General features: G+C 39.0%; 1 protein-coding gene across 1 annotated transcript in view; it reads right to left on the bottom strand.

The window, feature by feature from the left end:
- ADGRL4 (adhesion G protein-coupled receptor L4) overlaps positions 1 to 22,174 on the bottom strand; it is a 73,500-nt gene that overhangs the window by 35,494 nt on the left and 15,832 nt on the right. Inside the window, exon 3 of the mRNA XM_032118166.1 lies at positions 189 to 341. Coding sequence (XP_031974057.1) covers positions 189 to 341 — 153 coding nt within the window. The remainder of the gene's footprint in view (positions 1 to 188; positions 342 to 22,174) is intronic.

The following is a 22,174-nucleotide window of genomic DNA, read 5'->3' as shown; positions in this document are numbered from 1 at the left end:
TTGTCAGGGAGAAGTGTGGGCCTGAGCTGGAACATTAAGTAAGCTTGTTCAGTCCAAATTGTAGGAATTTTATACCCAGACTCCAAACTTCACAATTATGAATGCATTTTGCTGGATTTCTATAATTAAGAGAAGCAATAGGAAAAGAGTGACAATGTAAAGATATCTGGCAGACAGTAATAACTTACCCACGCAGGAGGTTCCATCATTAGGAACAAAAATTTGTTGACCATTGCTGGGTTTGAAACCAGGCATACACGTGCAGTAATAACTTCCCTCTGTGTTTGTGCAATTGGCATGCTCTCCACAAGGCTGAGTAGCATTTTCACACTCATTATCATCTGCCAAGACATAAATTATGGAGAAATATATTTACATTTGACGATTGAAGAAAACAGTATCGTATAAGCTTAATTTGGCTCTGGTATTTCACTTGCATAAGTTTGGAATGCTGAGCTGGCACTCTTGGTGTTTGTCCATATAGTTTTCCCATTGCCAAGGATGTAATCAGGTGTTCAGCAGCACTCTGTCCTCGTCCTGTGTGAATCAACAAGTGAGAGAATCAGTGGGATACTGAAATGAATGGTTTAATTGGATATACACTTGGAATAAAGGATTGAGACAAACGCATGTTCTTGTTCTGCCATGGTTGTAATAAATAACAGATTTTTCCTATCCAAAAATCTACAGGTGGAAAGTCACTCTGAGGATGTGTCTGGGAATTCAGAATTATAAAAAACGGAGGTCAAAAGGATATAAAGACATCACCCCTTTCATTCTCTAACATCAAAGCAGAACCACTATAGCTAAATGCACATTTTTTATGGCCTGTTTTTAAAGACATAATGTGGTATTTCTCAGCATTACTGGGAAAAAAAATTTGCAAATTCATCCTAATGACTGGCCTGAGTTTTCAAGCATATTGTTTTTTCTTAGTTATCTCAAAGATCTTGACAAAGAGATCAGAAAGATTCATGCCTTGAGCCTTACTTTTCAGCAATTGCTCTGCAAGTCATCATTTTTGTACCTGGAAATTCACACAAACAATTTTGCAGGGCTAATCCCAGGCCTCCAATGATACAGTGAAAAGGAATGACATACACAAGTTTGAGACTATGTAATCTCTGCAGAGCCTCAGCATGTGCTGTCATTATGGGCATGGGGATCCAGCTGTCTTAATCAAAGGTCAAACAAAATCATAAGCTCGTGCTTTGAACTGCACAGTTGATGTCCTGCAATGACTCAATAAAACCATTTCCTCTTCAAAATCTTCAAGGTTTCTGTTGTTTATTAAATAATAAATTTCAGATCAAACTTGAAAAAAATTTCAAAAGCTTTCTTATCCAGGCACACTACTTATCAAACTGAGAGAAACTCACAACACTGATAAATCCATCTTTCAAATAGCCCATTTCTTTTAAAGTACCTCAAAACTTTGAAACAAAGAAATCAATGAAAGTCTCCCAAAGAAGGAGACTCTGAGTGGAATTCTCCATTTTCTGCATCATGAGAAAGGAAAAGAGTTAAAGACTTCCTGAAGTGTACCGGGATTTTGTTCCTGTTCTCAAGCAAAATGTACTCCTAACATGATGAATGACAGGAAAGAATTCTAACAGGGAGAGAAATAACAATTTATTGCGGAAGAGAAATGATTAAGGAGCATGACAGGGAGAAGAAATATGATTTCAGAAAAGACAGCCAAGGATGAGCTTTAGAAAGGTGCTCCTGCCTCCTGATGGCCAGTGTTCTCATAAGCTGTTTACAGAGATAGGGTGCAGATAAGGAAAGTGTCACGTAAGCTGGGGCAGTGACAAGATTAAAGTACAGCAAGAGCCATAAAGCCTTGTAGGAATACATTTCTGGAATATAACTGAGTCACAAGCCCCAGCATAACTTGAACAGGATACTTTTTAGATTTGAATTCTGACATGATTTTGAATGTGACTCAGTTGACTCAAACATGCAAATATCAATTCAGAGCTGCATTTTTCCTCGGGGGAATTTGGGTCAACACTATAAAATGGATTATGCTCATTAAAACTAAAATTTATTGTAATTTAATGAGGAATCCAAGTATAAAAGCACTTTGCCAACTCACGTCAACAATATTTATTCTACAGCTTTGGTATTCATGAGAATACAGCAGAGAATGTGTATGCTTTGGATCTTAAAGAATGCCAAAGTAAAACCTAATTAGCCTAAGTGGAATTATGATAGGGAGGAAAAAGTGTGGTGTTGATCCAAGTTCAAAAGCATGAGAATATGAAAAATCTGGTTTGTCACGTAGCATCGCAGAGACCAGGTCCCAGAAAACTTAGCAAATCTTGATCACAAGGTCCACTTCTAATGTAATTTGTGTGTGTCTGACTCCTTTGTAACCCAAATTTGCTCCCAGACTCTAGCATTTAATGACAATGAAAAAAGAGTGGACTACCCTATTACAGTTGTAAAGTAAATTTGGTCTTGGGAAAATATTACAGATTCTAGAAAAGAGTATGTGTTGACTTTGGAAAGCTCATGGGATAGTAGTCTTGGAAGATGAGAAGTAGAAGGTCACTGATGATGGCACGACTTGATTTAAAGCAGAGGAATAACAGAGCTAAGGAGTCTAAAGGCTACATGCAAGAACTTTGGGATTTTTTTCTAGGAGTTCAGCTATAGTCCTCGATATCCAACAATATTACCTTTTTCAGGTGGTCCAAAGGATTTATAAACAATATTAAAATGACTCATACAGTGGTTATCAATAAATTCTCTACAATTATGCTAAAATAACTTCACTGGATTATTAGTGTTTTTCCTCAATATTTGTGATGTCTGCAAGGGATTTAACGGTGACTATATGGCCTTAGTGAGCTTGCTTATTGAGGGATCTTTCAGATCATTAGAGAAAAATTTTGAACTTTGAAAAGCAGCAGTAACTTACATTGGAAACACAAGAATGAATATTTTAAAGGGTTAAATTCATATGGAGTTTCTTTTCACTATTCCCATGGTCTAATGTAATACTGAGCAGACCATGCTGGGGGATAATTTACTGGACCACATCCTGCTTCCATTGAAATTAATGATGAAAAAGTTACTGACGTAAGTAGGCTATGGAAAACTACTAGGTTAATGAGAAAGGCGAGAGAAGAGGTTTGAAAAAAAACAGAAAGGATTTTCATGTACAGTTTATCTAAAGGTATTTTTTTACACAAAATATCCTACAAGATAAAAAATGATGGCAAAAATATTATCGAGTTCTCTGTGTAAACAACCTGAATTTTTTGTTCAGACAGCACTCCAATGAGAAGCCCAGGGGCTTAAAGTAATATTCCAAATTTTACATGATTTATAATATCATTGAATTTGTGATTTAAAGGATGTCAGGAAAAAAACAATGGGATTTATAGATGAAAAAATGTTGTTTTTTTAACAAAATTTTCTGCCTATGCAGAAAGGATACTTTAAATGACAGCACTCATATAATCCACCTGCTTTGTTGCTACCTAATTTAATTACAGCATGTGCGTTCAATGCTGCATAGATACTCAATGAACGCTGCAGGCACTATGTTGGGAATAAACACTTCTTTAAAGATTTTTTGTCTCTAGTAAATTATGAAAAATTTGGAGACTTTAGAGACAGGACTGGCCAAATGACAAGGTTAATTATCATGGCTAAATAGTAATGCTACATTCAAGACTCCTTGATACACAAGGCATTTCCTGAACAGCTTCACTATCTTGAGAAATGCCAGTGGGGAGCAGGTTGTTTGGGATGGTAGGCTTGGTTGTTTTTTTTGGGTTGCCTTCCATTTTTGGTTAGTTATTTTTTACACAGCAGTTCTATGATTTGGTTTGCTCTAAAATCTCGTCATTACCAACCAAAATGTAAGGAAGGTTATAAATAATTTCCAAGGAAATTTGTGTTAAGTAACTCAAAGATATGTGGAGGATATAGGAATGTGTACCTGAATACTGATAGGGTGTTTATATGGTACAGTATAATAAAATCCATTTTCCATTTTTACCTTAAAATTACAGCTAGCATGTATTTTACTGTACATAAATGTCATTATGGTTAGATAGAATCAACTAGAAGCCACATGTAATCATACCTCTACTAGTCTCTTGAGAATGTATTAAGGATTTTCAAAAGCAAAAAAAAAAGAAAAAAAGCGGAAAACATATACCCCAATAGAGCTCCATTTTGATTTGAGCTAATAATTTGAGCTTGATTTGAGATAATACTCTATTAAAACACTTGTGCTCATTAATATGAGTACATTTTTGTATAGAGAGAATTCAATTCTTTTAGAAACTTTAAAACACAACACAGACAGGAAGAATGATTTGTGGACTTTAGGGCCATGATGCAGTTGGAAGATAGAGGAATCTGATAAGACTATAGGGGGAAGAAAACCAACCTGGAACATTTCTTTTGTTGTGTTCCGTATCCCTATTAAAGTGCAAGATTTACCAAGTCATTTATGGTATTTTAATAATGTGTGGTTATGAAATTATAACCTACAATTGGAAAAGAGCTACAAAATTACAAAATTTGTTATTTTTGTGACAAGCACTGGAAAGTTCTTTGAGTTATCAGTTTTGGATAGAAGATTTTTGTAATGCTGTTTGTGTATTTTACATGAAAAATGTCACAAGGAAAAGTCTTATGGTAGTGGATTTATCAAACAGCTATGAAAGACTTTCATTGCATTAATTTCATTGCATTTTCATGGCACATCTCCGTGATAGACTTTTGATATTATGATGACATATAATATGAAGAGCTAGTTTTGGGGTGTCATATTGATTCACAAACACACAGAAGTTTTTCTTGTTTTCCTTCTTACAAATTTTGAAATAAATTGTTCCTCCCTTCACTTCAAGTAACAAACAAACGAGGTGGAAGTCCCCAAAGTTAAACAGAATGATTTGTGCACTTTCAGTCCTCCCCAATCCGTGCAAAATGAGATTTTTGTAGAAGTGAAGAGAATAGAAGAATTTTATTGAATTAAAGACTCCTAACCAGAGCTTGAATTTGATAACCTAAGTTTTCCCAAAAGCACACTGGAACAAGCATAGGCCCAATAGTGTGATTTTCATAAGTTTAATGAAGCCTGATGTTACTAAGGACTACAAGCATCTCTTACCCTACACTGTGTGTAATATATGCACATCCTATTTAGTGCATTCCCCGTATGAAATAAAGTTAATACAATTAAAATATCAACAGTTAATTTTGCCCCAATCCAGGCCTGTCTGTGGAAACCAAAGTTGGAGGCCTCTGGGGCATACCCATCTGTCAAGATGGACACTTTATTTCTCGGACAGAGCAGTCTTAGAGGTGGGGAGCAGTGGGTAGGAAGGAAATGCAGCCGGGGCGGCTGGGGAATACATTGATTCATTGCATCCAGCTGTTCTCTTCTGACAGTAGCCTCTTCTGCTAGAGCTGCTATGGAGCCCCTGGGGAAACGAAAACTACCCTTCCCTAGTGTAACCCTCATGGGAAAGCAGGGCTTGAAGTGCCTCACTTAACCCCTCAAAAGCAAGGAAATGAAAGGCTTCCTGTAAAACAAATTCCAGTGCTACTCACCCTGCTGTGCTTAGCTTGTCTGGAGGTCTCAGAGCAGTGGGTGATCTTACATACATTATTTCTGTGCTGCAGGACTGCATCTACTGCCATCAAAGCCTGAGCTAAGAACAGCGATACCATTAACAACCTTGCCTTTCCTTTCTTGTGATTTGTTTCTGTTAATGGCAATTTAACACAATTTGTTTATGATTCTCCAAAGATTCAGCATTCGAGCTTGGTCTAAATCAGCATGAAAGAGCAGATGCTTAGAATAACCACTCGACACTGTAGAAACTGGGCTGGAAATCTCATTTAAATATGAATTGCTTTCATAATGGGCCTGATTCATCTTTGTCCTACACCTGGGCAGGGAACCATGCAGTTGCTGCATAGGAAATCTTGCCACTGCAAACTCTGCTTTGTTAAAATTTCACATTTCCCTACCCTCTTCAAGAGCTTTTCACAATGCCTTCTCAGGCTGTTTTTGTAGCTTGGCAGGAATTTTTAACTGGTTTTAACTTGGTGGCTCTGCAATTAGCTGGTCTCCTATAAAGTCTTAGCACAGCATACAAATACTCTCTCTCACATTCTTTACAGGCTATCTGTATATGCAGAGATGATTTCAGATCAGCATTTCTTTCATGTCTGGAGGAACTAAAGGGCCTCACAAAAGAAAAATTCTCTTGGTCTCAGTTTAAGGAACACGACAGAACAGTCTAAAAGAAGAAGGAAAGGAAAGTTTCCTACATATTAAAGTCACCCTCAGGTTGAGTTTCAGAGAACTGAAAAGGTTTGGAGAGGTTAATATATTATCTAAACTGTTTCCCTCATCTCTTGCTGATATTTCCAGACATTATAAATTAAACATGAACAGCATTTATTATCGGGTAAGAGCCAGTGATGAAATTGTCATTTGTTTAGCCACACAGAATGTCCTGCCTTTTCAACACTTGTGAAATATCAGAAAAAGGAAATATATAATTTGTGATCACTCATATGTGAAGAACGGGGTTGTGGTGGGGTATATATCATTAAAGTTACTAGTCCTTGACTGGCAACGAACCATTTACCCAGAGAGGCATGTGCAAGAATTTGAGAATAAAAAGGAACAAGGTGCTTAAATTAGTGAAACAAAAGTAAAAGGGGAGAATAAATAATTGAAGGAGGGAAAAAATATTGAGTGCTCTTGTCCCACCTTTTCCCCATCACTGCCTCCCCTGCACCTCTGGAGAACAGAGGTCTATGTGCAGTGCATCAACACCCCCCCACCACTGTCCCAGAAGAGACCTTATTGCTGCCTTGACCAACAGCAACTCAGCAAGAAAGCTTCAGTGCTGCAAGTGGAGAGCATCAGTTTGGGTGCCTAAACCAAAAAGTAGTGATTTATTATTTGACTAACACCCCTTCCCTGACCAGGTCATGAGGGGAAGACCTGGGAGTGCTATGAAGATTCACCCTTTCTGCGGCAGGTAATCCTCAGAGCTGGTCAGGCAACCCCTGACTGTGGAGAGCAGAGTCCCAGGTGCCTGTCAGCGTGTGGGTGTAGAGCCCAGCCCAAGTGGCAGTTCAGGCACAACGGACGAGAAGCTTCCACTCACTTTTCAGGGTAGCAGACCATGACCTCCCTGTATCTGGAGCACTCCAGGATCCCCTTCTGCCTTTCTCCCAAGAACATGGCATTAATTTACCAGCTGAGCTGTTAAAATGCAAAGCTAAAGAAGGAGAGAGATTGTAGCAGAGTAATGTCAGAGATAGTACGGCAGGAAAAAACCCCAAAACAGGCTGAAGATGGTCTGTTGGAGTTCCAAGACTGCCTTTTGAGGTGAGAAGTTGTGACTAGGTGAATTATTTGGAAAATTAGCTAATAGATACTGAATAGGAGTGGATAAAAAATCATCCAAATTTCAGTACCAGTCACATGCAGCTCCTGGTTGGCTATACTGTGAACTCAAACAACGCAATGCTCCCATCTGAGAGGATGTGAATGAGTGAGATGTCGCCATTCAAATCTAAACATTTTGGTCCCATGCAAGAGATTAGACAGAAGGAAAACAGCTTAGGAAACAGTCTGATTAAGGGGGAAGAAAGGCTTCCAGGCAACACTTTCCTAAATTTCAAAACAAGAAAAGGAAGATATTTATTCAGAAAACACAACCAGGAAATGCATCAGCACTTTACATGTTATATATGAAATCCAGAGTGGGGCCATCATGGTATGGGTGAGCAAGATGTGGAGAAGGTGTAAGTGAGAGACAATGCAGCTTGACTGAGGTAGGGGAAAACCGAGCATTATCTGATGAGCTTTATCAAACTCACTACAAACATGCAGCAAAGGCTATGATAAGAAATGGTGCTGTTCTATGTCATCCTTCAGTCACACACAACTACATCCTGGGGTCTGGAATGTCATATGGAAGCAGCAGCACTGTGTTCCCTCTGTGCCAGGCAGCTGGGGCTGGAAGCAGAACCCAGATGCAACTGTGCTGCCCTGGGAGCCAGTGCAAAGCACAAAGCCAGTATCAAATATTTAATGTCAGTGACACTGCAAGGCGTGTGAGCTCATTGCACAGGTGGCACACAGTGATGGACAAAAATGAGTAAGTATGTGGAGCTCTGCAATGATTCATGAAATAACTGCTGAAGCACAGAGCTAGTTGTTAAAGGTACTTTTAATTGGAGCTGATGGGATTCCTTGACTGTCATTTGTTTGGGGTGGTTCATATTATATGTTTGGGAGCCAGAAGTTAAGACCCGGTTGCTGAATTCCTCCCTGGAGTGGGCAGACAGGTGTGTTTGAAGTGAAGGACAAGCTCAGGTTTGTATCTAGTTCTGAAGCAGGCTTTCCCCTAGCTGACTTGCTCCATTGCTCCTTGTGGCAGGCTCAGAAGTACCAGGACTGTTTCTGCATTTATTTCCAAGTGAACATGCTCGTGTGTGTGAAAAGTCTGTTTCCATAAAAGAGCCTGACCTCAAACACATGAATGCCCAAGGAGTGACTCCCATTAACCTACACCTTTGCTGTTATAGGAGCAAAGGGGCAAAACCTGCCAAGAGCAGAAGTCAAGAATAAAGATCACGTTGCTCTTCCTTTCCTCACCCCACACTGATCTAATTACAGAACCCAACCTCAACATCCTGGCAGACACCCTGTGTCAAGCTTGCTGCTTCAGGATTAGACAAAATGCAATTGAGACATGTCATTAATTTCTTGGTTTTTCTCCTTCAAAAACAAGGAATTAACACAAGGTGAAATGCAGCTGAATGGGGATATGCTGGATTTGAACTGCTGGCAGTGTGCAGGTGTCAATGTTTTTCTGAACACTACTAGCAGAAGTGTTTTAGAAACTTCACTGTTATTAAATTACATGATTTCCAATCTAGCTTTCATTTTTGTTGCTAATTTGCTTGTTTTCACTGAAAATCGTCATTTAACTGAAGAGTAAAACAGCACATGCACAATCAAAATATTTTTGCTTAAAGGAAAGTGAGCAGCACACAGCAGCCCCCTACTAAGAGGGATTTGCCAGCATATAGCTATGCCCCCTCTGTGGAACTAAATGGAAGCCCAGGTAGAAGTTCTGTTTCAGCACTGCAAATAAAACTGCATTAAAAGAACTAACAAACAAAACCAGAAATCCAACCAAACTCCAAACAAACTACAGCCAGACAATATTTGCATTGTAATTTCTTGCAGATTTCCCATTGCATTTTCCATTTCCTATAATGATGGCATAGAATCAGCACCACCCATGAAAGTCGATGTATCAGAATGTGCGAGTGCAGTCTTGATTACATTATCTTTCTTCAGTTCATATAAATAATATGTGTTTATTTATTCTGTGTACACATATATGTCCAATACTCCAGCAGCCACTGCATACTAGTATTAACAAAAATAAGTCTCAAAGTTGTTAAATTACCAATGCACCTGGTTCTTGTTATTTCCAACACTAATTTCTCAAAACTCTGTTACAGAACTTTCTGAAACACATAAACAGTATGACACAATTTTTTGCATGATACATCAGAACCATAAACACTCTTGTAGAGGACATAGCTCTCCAGTAGCTGCAAAGATGTTGTACATTACCATGCACCAAATCTTATGATCTATCCGATCTGCACGCAACAGATGTTAAATGCATTTAAAGAAAGACAGTATAACCATATCAGGATTACTCTGTTCACATCTAAATCCCAAAAGCTACTAGATGGATGTCTCCTATGGACAGTTACACGAGGGTATCAGTCATAGGCAGAGATCACTCTAGCTTCCTCAACAATGGCCCATCTAACATCAAGTGAAACACAAAGCTGGAGGTTGGGGTGAACACGAATTCCTGCATCTCACATTTCCAGATTACCTTCCTGGTCCTGGGGAGATAAACTCTGTCAGTTTACATTTACCATTTTACCAACATTTTTGGAAGAGAAAAGAACTGAATTTTACTGAGAAGGTTTTTGTTAAATCCTAATTCGAGAACCGTAGCATGAAGACTTTATTTGGGCTACAAGGACAGCTAGACATGTAGAAAGAACAACTGGGCTCCTCGGTGTTCAGCTAAAAGTTCCACTTTATGCTTTTGAATCTGCTGCTTAAAAACAGGTAGTACTTTATGAAGCCCAGGTGTCATTTGTGTTACATTATTTTCCAAAGGACAAATTTATTGCAGATAATTTCTTGTAACATATCTGAAACAGTATTAAAAACATTTCTTGCTTTTGAGATGTGTAGTATGTTCCATTTTGGATCTAAAAAGAAAAATACAATAAAAGATGTGGTAAAATTTCTTTGAGAGAAGTAATAGCTCAAATAACATGGAAGGCCATAAAACGGTGACTACAGAAGCTATTTTTTTTTTTTTCCATTGTGGAACAGTGTTCATTGATTTCTGAAACCACAGGCTAATTATGCTCTGAGTGGACAAAGTACCTTAAGGAGTCTGGTCTGGGCATCAGAGACACAGAGATCACTATGTACTTTTGTCAAACCCAAGTTACAGTACTAAAGACAGAAGTATCTCAATGAAATTTGATTGCCAGTACACTTCAGGAGGTTAGATGAGGTGACCTAATAATCCTGCCCTATGAGACACTTGAACCTATACTGCTCTAAGCTAATACTAAGGTTAAGTCATTAGAAGAAGATACCGCAATAGTAAAGAATGGATTTATTTATTTTATTTTTAAAGTAAAAAATTACATGTGAAATATCCATCTTCTACAGTGTCCCACACAGCTTTCATGTGGCTTGATGACTATGCTTTTTATATTAGCCCTATTTGTGAGTTATCCCATTTAAATGTTCTGGAATTCAATAGCTTCACTTCTGGATAATAGACTAAATCACAAAAGGAAATAATTTCAATCTATAACAGAGAAAAGCCATTAATTGCTGGAAAACATCCAGTCTCCAAACCTGAAGATATCAAATATGGTCTGGCAAGGAGGAGACAATTAGGCTGAGGAATTCTACCCAGAGGGAAAACATGCCAGCATTATTTCAGCTGGACTAACGACTACAACAATAACCACTGAAGTATTTCCAGCTACTGTCAATGCTGCAAGTATTTAACTCCATGGTGAAAACCTCTTAACTACTGACAGTGATATTCTCAGAGACTGACCCCAGGGGATCACTATAAAATCATACAGGTTTTGATGTTGTGTACTCCCCACTGCCCCCCCTTTTTTTATCTTCTGATGTGAATTAAAGCTAAATGTAATGATGCAAGTGGAACGGGAGGTTATAAAACTCAGAAGTTAGGTCTGTGGTGCTGCTTGGCTCAGTTGAAAGGTTGCAGGTTTTTGGATGATTATAATAGATTTACCATATATTAGCCAAATATCATCTTAGTGGAATTTGTTAATTTGAAAAGCATCTAACCCTCCTCCTTTCTGCAGCAAACTCTTCCAAAAACCAGACTAGTCTTAAGGCCAAATTTCCTCTTTCATCTCTCCCTCCTGAAACTTACAGCTTTGAAGTGATGGAACCCATAGTCTCCTCATGCCAAATAGTCTGGGTAGCTCTTTCCGGACCCTTTTTTCTGTAAAACTTTAGTTTCATGTCAAACAGCAGAATGAGTTAACCTACTCAGGTCTCTTAATGAATTTTGAGTGTGAGGGGAGTGCATAGCATCCTAAATCAATCTAAAGCGGCTTTTCCCTTGCTGACTACACCAACAACCCTACTCTTCATTAGTTAATACATCCTAGGTTGAAATATTCTGTTTATTCATAATCACTGTTGTCTGCATAAATTTGTCATTTTCTAGTGAAGGTTTTTATTCTAAGAAATAGGGGTTAAGGACTTTGTTATCCCAAAGAAACAAAACACTTAGTAGGCAAAAATACAACGTTCCATTAAAAACATATCTAGTTTGGACAGAAGTAATACTTATACCACGGAATAAAGTTGAAATGTGGCACAAGTCAGAGATGAAAACACTTTTGTCTGCCATAATACAACCTCCCACATAAAGTGTTGTTACGTGCATTTTGTGTCTGGGAATACAGACAGGCGGGAGGGTGTGAATGTGTTGCATAAATGCTGTGTATCTTTTGGCAACAGGAGATAAGCTGTATGCCACACTGAAGGGCTTCAAGAGCCCAGAGGTGTGTCCTACTGCAGGCAGTGATGCTACAGTAATGCCACTGTCTAGCCAGGTTAATTAGCCCCTGAAATCCAGTCTCTGTTAGCCGCGCCATTGCAGCACAGCCACACCACTGCTCGCTGTCGCTTGACTTGGTTTATCCAGCGCTGCACTCTGTCAGCACAGCAGACAGTCGGAGACAAAGTCCCAGTTACAAAGCACAGAGAAAACACTGCTGCCACTGAGTAAGGTGAGGGGTATAATTTACATACTAAGATGACACAAAAGGAAAGGTGCTGAATAAATGCATGTAGAACACAACAGATTTCCACAGACTGCCATGCTGAGGCTCCATCCGAGAGGGAGGCACTGCAGAAACTTTCACTAGTATTGTTCATTGAGTATTATGCAGCTGCAAAATTCTCAGTTGGAGAGGCTAAAAACTTGCTAGCCAAGAAAATAACTCAAAAATACGAAAAGAACCTTCCCTTTACATATTGAAATAAACCCGTTAAAGTAAGTGCCTAAAACTAAGTTCAAGCAAAAATAATCAAGATAAATATTTCAATTACCGAATCGACTGAACTTGTGGAAGCATTGGGTAGATTTCTACAGCATGTTAAGTATTCCTGAAAATTGGGCCATCTATTAGAAATGTGGCACAGTGCTGCAAGCTGCAGTAAAGATGGTTACTTTGTTTTTAGTCCAGGAAAACTGTTATATAATCTATCAAATGTTTTATTCATCAAAAGAAGTCATTGCCTTTGGTCCTCTGCACCCGTATGTGAATGCACCAGCACAGGCAGTTCTATAGGATATCCTCAATTTTGCTCCAAAAGTCCTAGCACAGTCAAAGTACTGAAAATCCCAGTTTCAATTTGCTGGGAAAGGTTCTCGGTGCTTGGAATTTTTGCAAATTTTATGTTATTGTAAGCATTAAACATTTCACTTGGAGTAGGTTTATACCTCAAATCTAAATTCAGACTATGGACACAAAAAGCAGTTTTTAAAAAGACATTTATTTTCAAATGGTCAAGCTGTTATATAAGAAAATAATGTATTAGAGTTCAAATTCTTACACCAGCTGCCTTGGCTCCAGATCAGCCACTGTAAAGTTAACCTCCAGGACCTCTTCCAGAGACTCACTGAAAGATCTGGGATACAGAACAGCTGGAGCCAGGGAAAAGGGCATGCTGGGGATTGGACAGCATGCCATGCTTTGGGAAGGCTGATATTTTACAGAGGGCTGACTATTGTTCAGAGGAGTCCTAAAATCTAGGTAGGAATTTGAGTAAAGAAAGGGCATGCTTTTCCTCTTAACTGGTGACATCCATGTTACAGCTGCTAGAGACAACTGGCAGAGTCACGCTGTGAATTAAGGCTCAGGCAAGAAGGAAAAACTGTTTTCTAAGCAGGCCCCACTTTTAGGCCGTTAAACTGCAAGATAACGATGGGTTTTTTGAGGAGCAACAAATTTCTTTAGAACTTCATTTGGTGCCTGTTTTAGCCAACGGCTGCTGTGTTGTGATATTTTATGTTTAAACGTACCCTACTCTGACAAGCCACCAAAGTCTTTAAAGTCTTCTCATCTTTATTGCAGACAGTACTTTGATCTCAATGCCAGAAAAGGTCAACATAAGAACTTCAGAATTAGACTTGTTTACATCCAACATAAAATACAAATAAATGAATGTGGCAAGGACATCTCAGGCAGATTAAATAAGGCCACATTTTCCTAGTTCCACTCAAAATGTTTTTGTTTTTGCCAGCCATTGTGCAAGCAATGTCATCATCAAATCCAATGAAATTCACTTATTGAGGTGCTTTCCCCCTCAAAATGTTTCATCAATCATAGCCCAGAAGGGCTCTGTCATAGGATAATTGCAACTTGGCATACCAACAAAGAGCATCCCAAAGTCCTCAGCTTCCTTATCTATACAATAGACAGGGATGACAGCCATTTTATTAACCGAGATATTGTTACCCCCATCAGATAAAACAGCATGTTTTGTTGCTTTGATGTTTTCTGTCACCAGCGCAGAGCTGTCGTTTCCAACTGCATGTTTAGAGAATGGCTGTGGTAGCAGCTTATGTTCCCTCACAACACCCCTGCCCACAAACATCTCACAGAGTGAGCCAAGGGATGCACTAATGGCACTTTATCAGAAAGGAATGGGAAGAGCAAACAGAGTTTCTGCCACAGTAATTTCTAGCCAAGACATAATTGTGGAGTCATCTCATGTCTAAATAGTTTTCCTTGAGGAAGGAAAGATCACCAGAGAGTGAATTGCCTCTGAAAGCAGCCAGCTGAGAAGCCACCCAAAAATGATTTCAGCCATTCCACATACAGTATTATTAATCCACAGAATATTTAGTGAATTAAAATAACATTTGGGGTAACTGCTTACCTTTAATAATTTTTCACAATAACAACAATTATAGCACTCAGAAATATGTATCTTGCTTCCACATGCTTGGTTAGATCATGCAGACTTTGAAGGCTAGCTAAAGAATCTGACATGCAGAGCAATATGCAAACCCATTTAATTTTCTATTTAAATTCTTCCTGAGAGAGTGGACTTTTCTTGAATTTTAAAATAGCCAGCCTGTTAACCAAACTCTGAAGGTGGAAAAGTCTGCTTGTCGACACCAGGCTTATCTCGCTGTACTACCACTTGGGCAAAAATTATATGAAGTGCTGTAGACATAATTTAATAATTCAACATTTTCCTACTGCTACTGAAGACTTCCCATCTATACTAAGCACAGGGAAGTGCTCTGGACTCTCCAGTGGACTGCATGACAAATACTGTCCACATCTTTTACGCCAGCAGGGCTCTAGTACACCGCTTTGTGATGGGGGATGTTGTTGGAATGATAAAAGGAACAGCAAAATTAAAAGTCATTAACCCATCGGGAAATCTCGTCTTTGGTGGCTACTCAGCAAGGGGTTGCCCCTGATAACAAAGAGCAAAGTAAGCTGGTGTAAACTGTTCTGGCAAATACCAGCATCTCTGTTGAGCTTCATAATTCCACACATGTCATGCGCCACTAGGGAGTCGAGGCATTTCCACTGATGCTCAGTCCAGCAGCCCTGACATAATGACACCTCTCCCTGCTATGCCTCCACCTCCCCAACCTCCAGCCCCTAAGTAATTCCCAGATGCAAAAGGTACATTACTTCCTTCACACAGCAGTCTCCTTTCCATATTTTCAACCTCCATACATCCTCCTGAAGCCACCTCCACAACCGGAGGTTGTGAGCTGGTTGCGCCCTTGATTGTGTGACCTTAAGAGACTTACAGATTTCATTTTAATTTATTGACTTTCCTATAGACTGTGGGTGGAAGCCTGTGGAAGCCTGTGGAATCACTTAGCCTACCTTTGTCTCAGTTCCCCACCTACAAAATCCTTTCATTTACCTTGTCTGTTTTGATTTAAACAAAACAAGCTCAAACCCTTAAAGGTCACATTTGCTTTGATAGCAATATGAACTCATTTGGCACCTTGATCTTGTTTGGGTAAGCCTAAACCACATAATGAATCTTAAGAAATGAAACAAACTGAAACTTCCTTTCAAACACTGCTCTCCAGAATGTTTTTACTTTGAGCGAAGGATGGTACAAGATTAAGTTGCATAGTTAGAAATGTACCTTATTACCCCATTAAAAAGAAGAGCTAAAAAAGAAATTCTGTCATGGATTTGAGTGGCTGGGAGGTTTAACCTTGAATACCCTTTTGATATTGCAGAGAAGTTACACGTTGCCCATGCTTGTCTCTAAGCCCTGTACTGTTGTTTCCCTTGTTGAGCACTGGAGATGATCTGCAGACACAGAGGTGAGGTCCTCTAGCCCAGTCAACAGATGCCCTCCCTGTAGTAACCTTCTCAAGCAGATTAAACCCTACTCTAAAGAAAAGTTCCTTCTCCTATGGAAAAAAATGTTCTAATGTAGAATTCAAGGTCAAAATTGCAGACAAAAAGAGGGTTGTGATAGTCTGTTTTGAGCAGAATTTCTTGTTATTTTTATGCATGAATGGGCACCTCAAGGCCAAAGTGCTCAGTCTTTAGAAATGCCTCCAGTATGTACTTTTACAATAGTCAGTATTTTTTTTTTTACTTAAAGCTTTAGCTCCTGAAATCACATTAACAACTCTAATACTTAAAAGTATCATCAGCTCCTGGCAACAGAAATTTTAATCTACGTAAAAGAAAGTAAAGTATTTTCATGGTTCCACTTTCCTGTTTTGTAGGATAATGCATACATGAGGTCTGATTCACAGATACATAACTTGGTTCTACAAAAAGGTTCTACAAATCCAGTGGTCCTACCATTTGTCTCATGAAATTTGGTTTTTCAATTTTGCAGACACACCCTGGGCATACCACCTATCAGGTCTCTTGAAAATTAATAAAATATTGAGTTAAATAATGCCTCCTTTTTTTGTTGATGCATTTTTGAAAGCCTCCTCAAAAGAATGTAACAAATTATAAACTAACAATAAAGAAGGCAGAGACCAGAAAATAGTCGAGCAAAAGTCAGTGGCAGGGAATCATTCATTTCATTATCCGTACATATTTCTTCAAACAGCTTCTGACACACTTCAAACTTGCAGCTCTGACTAACACCTACTGACAGGCTTAGCTCATGTCTGTCTACCTGCTTCACAGAGAAAATAACAGTCTAAGGGTCCCACCTTGCTGTCTGTATTTAAAAACATGGAAGCACTTACCCTTCCTGCTTTTTTTGTTCCTTTTGCTGCTGCTGCTGCTGCTGCTCCCTGCCATGCTTTCTGCCTATACCCTGAAACAGACTGTCAGTGGAAATCTCAGTGCTGTTTCCACTTCCTTCTCATTTAATAACTAGTTCAGGAAAGAGGTAGTAGATTGGTATCTGGAATATTGGGGCTCAGGAAACTGCTCACCTGCAATTGAAATCTCGTGTGTGTCAGGTGTGATGAGTTCTGAGAAAAAAAATCAGAAACTTCCACAAATGAACTGCAACTGCCTGAGTCACAGCATGGCAATGAAAGGGGCTCTTAAATGAACAGAGTGCTACTTGGCCACTTATCAAGGATTATTCAATTATCTAATAATGAAACCTTTAGGTAATGAAATATTTTTTGAAAGGTGGAGGGAGAAAAACAACAACAAGGACTTTGCTCAAGCAGATGTAAAACTGACACATCTGCCTCCCTCGACACCACCAAATTGGCTCTTTCAATATGTTTCATTTGTTTTCCTGCCAATTGCTGATCTCTCGTCAATTTACTTTCAGACTTGGAAGAAAATTAAATGGTTTGATGACATATTGGTATTTTATCTTTGAAATGCAAAATATATATTTCAATGATCTTAGAAATATTTCACTGCTTTGAAATCTGCAATTGTACAATGTTGGACTTGATCTCCATCTGGAACAAAAGAGTATAACTCCATCTAACTAAATGAAGCAAGGCAGTTTATCACAGCTGGTGATCTTGTCCATAGTTTTTTCATAGATTAACACAGAATATATTATATACTTATTTAGAAATATGCAGTGGGAAAGGTGGTGACACCCTATATGCTTTAGGCATGCTTGAAAATAACTATGCTAGATGATTGCCTAAAAATGCTTCCTAATAGCCTTAAATAGTCAAAATGAAATGACAGAACTGTCATCACATAGGGAAAGAAAAATGATGCCAGCATTAACTGCATCAGCCACCTGCTCCATATAGGTTATTAAAATGATGGAAACAGTATGTTGACTATTCCATATATGCAGGCTAAAACCCCCAGCAGGTCCAATGTTTCATAATACTAGTTGTAATTTACATGCCTATAATTTATACTATACTATAATTTATACAACATTTCTCAAAATGCTGGCTGGAAAAGACTGGCTACTGACTGGGGTACTCTAATTCCTTTCCCTGTGACTACTTCTTTAATCACAACTTGAAAAAACGATTTTGGCACCAAAAGAACTTTGACAAATGCCTGTGTTGTGCTTCTTGATATGCTCAGGACTGTCTTGACCCTGCCAACAATAAGGGGGGTCAGTCTTTATTTTGTAATGATGCCTCAGTTCCACTGGGAGCTCTTTGACAAGGGGTTGAGGTCCTATAAACACCTATGGGAGCTTGTGCTATGATCAACACAGCTGCAGTCACTTCTATTGAAACACAGGAAGAAGAAAAGAAGAGACATGTAGGTAGTGGCAATGTGCTCTTCAGTGACTGTGTTTTAGCATGAAGGAGTTTCGAGGCAGTCCTAAACAAACCTGCCCTCCCCTAGTCCTGAAAAACACCCCAATCACCCAGCTTCAGGCAGAACTTCACCCAATCCCTCCTATTGAGGCTACTTCAGTTGGCAAGAGCAGTTCAATCACCCTGAGCACAGGAGTGCATCTCTCCAGCTGGGCAGTTAATGTCTCCTGTGCCAGTCTTGATTTCACGTTCCTGCCCTAGGGATGCCTAACGTATTTTATCCAAGAACTGTTTAAAGTAAAATAATCTGTCATATAAATGAATGAATGGAAAGAGGCTCATTTTAGGAGCCACTGCCACTATGGCTGACCAATATAGATGAAAGTGCTTACATTTAGGCTTTCTTGACTCAAAACAGTGCCTTCCCTCTCTTTATGCTAAGTTTACCCATCTGTAAAGCAGACACATTACAGTTTACCTAACTCAGAGAAATGAGATAATACAACTTTGGCAAAAGAAAGGCTCCATCACATTGCTTTACTAGACATAAAAAGGTAATATGAATATATGATTTTAAATCAACATTAAGGTAGTGTAGACTCTGGGACGTTTCTGATATTGCTTTGGCTGGATAACGTAATTCATTTTTTAACAGGTTTCTTGAAGTGTTTGATGTTCCACAGAGCCAGCCTGTGTTACAAGATGTACATAGCTAATCTGCTGAGAAAAGAAATCATAAACAACACTTTATCCTGCATTATTTTATTCATGAGAGCATTTTTCCAATCAGTGCAATCCTGAAGTATGGATTGGATCTTGGGATCACATAGACATGCCAACACACCTCAAGTTAGTCTGCTTTACACATTCTTTATTTTGAGAGTAAGAAGGTGGTGCAAAATTTTAAAGGCTGCCATATCTGGTTTAAAACATCCTTATATTTTTTTTTTCTTTCTTCTTTTGTTTTTGCATATTTTCATAAGGAAAAAAATCTCATTAAACTACTACCCATACTTTCCTAAGTGAGTATTCTGAGCAGGGTATTAATGATATTAGCAGTTAGTTTCCAGAGTGGAAATAACAACATCTGCCTCTGATTGTCCCAGCACAGGAAGTATGACTTTTGGGAGCTCTCAGAACAGGCACCCAGCACTGCCAGAAACAGGAATCTCTAGAGCAAGATTATACTGCTTCTTTTTTTTTCCAGGAGCTGGACTGAAATTTTTGTAATATGCACAAAGTTGCCGCACATTCCTTAAAAATCAGCCATCACATATTGTCAGTAGCATTGTTTTCACAGGATAATCCTTGTGATGTACAAAATGAAACCTGTTATCTCTTTGATGAATGCATTTTAAAGTCCAAGGATGAACATGGGTAAGTGACACAAAGAGAGTGAAGATTTGCAAGCAGTAACAAGAATTGACAGGAAGGAAAACTAGTGTCTTTTGAAGTGGCTTCTCAGAAGTCATCTCCCCCAAAAATTTAACTCTTCTTATCCACATTTGTGCAGTACATATAAATTAATACAAAAGCTTAATTAGCTACTATCTCTATAAATTATTTAAGAGAGGTAGAGCCCAAGGTCTTGCAGACATTGGCCAGAAGATCCTGTTAGACTGGATGCTGAGAGCTGTCTCCCATGACAGTCCTGGATACTAAGCCACTGTTAAATGTCTGTCTTGATGGAGATATATTTTGTATGTGCTTGAAACTGAACCATGTCACATATTTGGCAGGAAGTGTAATCCCTTCAGAAAGAGGATTTGATCCTCAGTGTGATCTTGCCATTCTCAGGCAGGAATAGCTCTTGGTAAAGCCAGTGCTAGGTCTGTCCATGTATTTCTGTTTTGAGTAAGGGACAAGCCCCAAACATGGGGCTATGAGAGCAAAACCTCCTGTCCCCACCAATCCACATGGCCTCGATGGCATGAGATGTCCTACAGATACAAACTGCACAATGCACACAAAGGATGCCTCCATCTGAATTCATGCAGAGAATTGCTGGATACTTTTCAAATTGTTTCCCAAATCCACAAGTGGCATGTGATGCAAACAGCAGCATCAGAAGAATCACTATGAAAGAGAGTAAGGCATGGCTCCTGGTTTGAAGAGAATCAAACAAAAACACTGAATTAATGACAGCTTAGAGATCCTCCTTTAGAGTTGACAGGTCCAGAATTCCCCTATCAAGTTGATTCTCAGTTTTGAGACTCTCTTTGGCTTGCCCTTCTCCTTTCTTCTGTTCAGACCTCCCCCTGCTATCAGCTACACCATATCTTTCTGTCCTTTCCTTCTGACTGCATCTCCTAAATTGTAGCTAGTCCCATCTCTCTGGCTTTCCTCATTTTCAGGTGGCACTGCCCATATGAAATTACCATTGCTGAAGTATGAGTTGGGATTTACCACCCCCTTTGCCTGAAAACCTTAGCTGTGAACCTCAGCAATGGCTGAGAACATGACATATCTGGGATGTAGCATAGCATTTGATACAGTGGCTCACAAAATCTTATTAGAAAAATATCTTATAATGTCTTGGATAAGACTGCTGTCATGGGGAGTGCAAACTGGCTGCAGGAATGTAAACAAAGGATAGTGGGTCATGACAAACTGCACTCCACTGAGCTGTGAAGGGGTATCCAGTTGGGGTTCCCCAGGAGCTCCTTTTAAGCCCAGTTTCATTTAACATATTTATTGATGCCCTGGAAAAAGAGATGACCATTCTGAGAATTAAATTAATGGGTGATACTAAATTACTAGATGCTTTTCATATCAATTAGGACAGGGTTATTCTATAGAGGGAAAGCAGAGAGGATGGGAACAGGAAGAGTCTGTGACCAGACTCACCTATACAAATATGTGAGGAGGGGTTTTATTTCCCAACTCATAATAATGGGAGGCCACTGACAGCCCAGCCAAAATCAGTTTGCCTCTGGTCTGTCAAAGGCTGAAGCAGAGAAATAACATTAAAATCAGCTAGGAGGTAATTATTAATTATAATATTTCTCCCAAAGATCCCAGATATCTCATTTTCTAGTCTCAATAAATTTCAATGTTTGGGGTTTTCTAAGATTTTGTGTAGTTTCATACTACAAAGTGGCATGTAGCAATGTAATACAAAGCCATGTGTCTCATATCAATTTATAATGTCTCTTTTCTGGGGAGAAACCAGTGGTAAAAATCTCACCATTTTCTTTTCATGACTTCTTTGAATGTACTATCAACATGATGAGAACAGAAGTAATAAAAATTGACAGAAGCAATAAGCCCTTTTAGGAATTTCACTCTCCACAAGCAAAACAATACACCTAAATGGAATCTGTCTAGAGATATAAAAGCAAAAATAAATTCTGCATGTGCCCAATAGGTCTTATGTTACAGAATCATAGAACCATCAGAGAATGGTTCGGATTTGAAGGGACCATAAGGATCTAGTTTGAACAGCTCAGCGATGAGCAGGGGTACCTTTCACTAGACCAGGCTCCTCATGAAAAATAAGGTTTTTTCCAAGCACTGTGCTCTGTGTGCCATGGAAACACCCATGAAAATATGCCACTGTCCTTATCTAGTTTAATGGCAATATGTGCAGAGTGCTTAACTACATCATACTTTTCCATAACAGATTGTGTCTTGCTCAGCACATACAGCTGGAGGAAGAAGGAGGAAGAAGGGCCATTCTGAGTGATGGCTTTTGTTTTCACTAGTTACAGATGATGAAGCCCTGCTGTCCTGGAATGGCTGAATACCTGCCTGCTCATGGCAGTGGTGAATGAAAGCCCTGTTTTTCTTTTCTTGTGTGCACAGCTTTTGCTGTACTTTTACTTTTC

Source organism: Corvus moneduloides, chromosome 9 (assembly GCF_009650955.1).
Source record: "Corvus moneduloides isolate bCorMon1 chromosome 9, bCorMon1.pri, whole genome shotgun sequence".
NCBI lineage: Eukaryota > Metazoa > Chordata > Aves > Passeriformes > Corvidae > Corvus > Corvus moneduloides.
The sequence above is the reverse complement of the archived record's forward strand: the minus strand, read 5'-3'. Positions and strand labels throughout refer to the sequence as shown.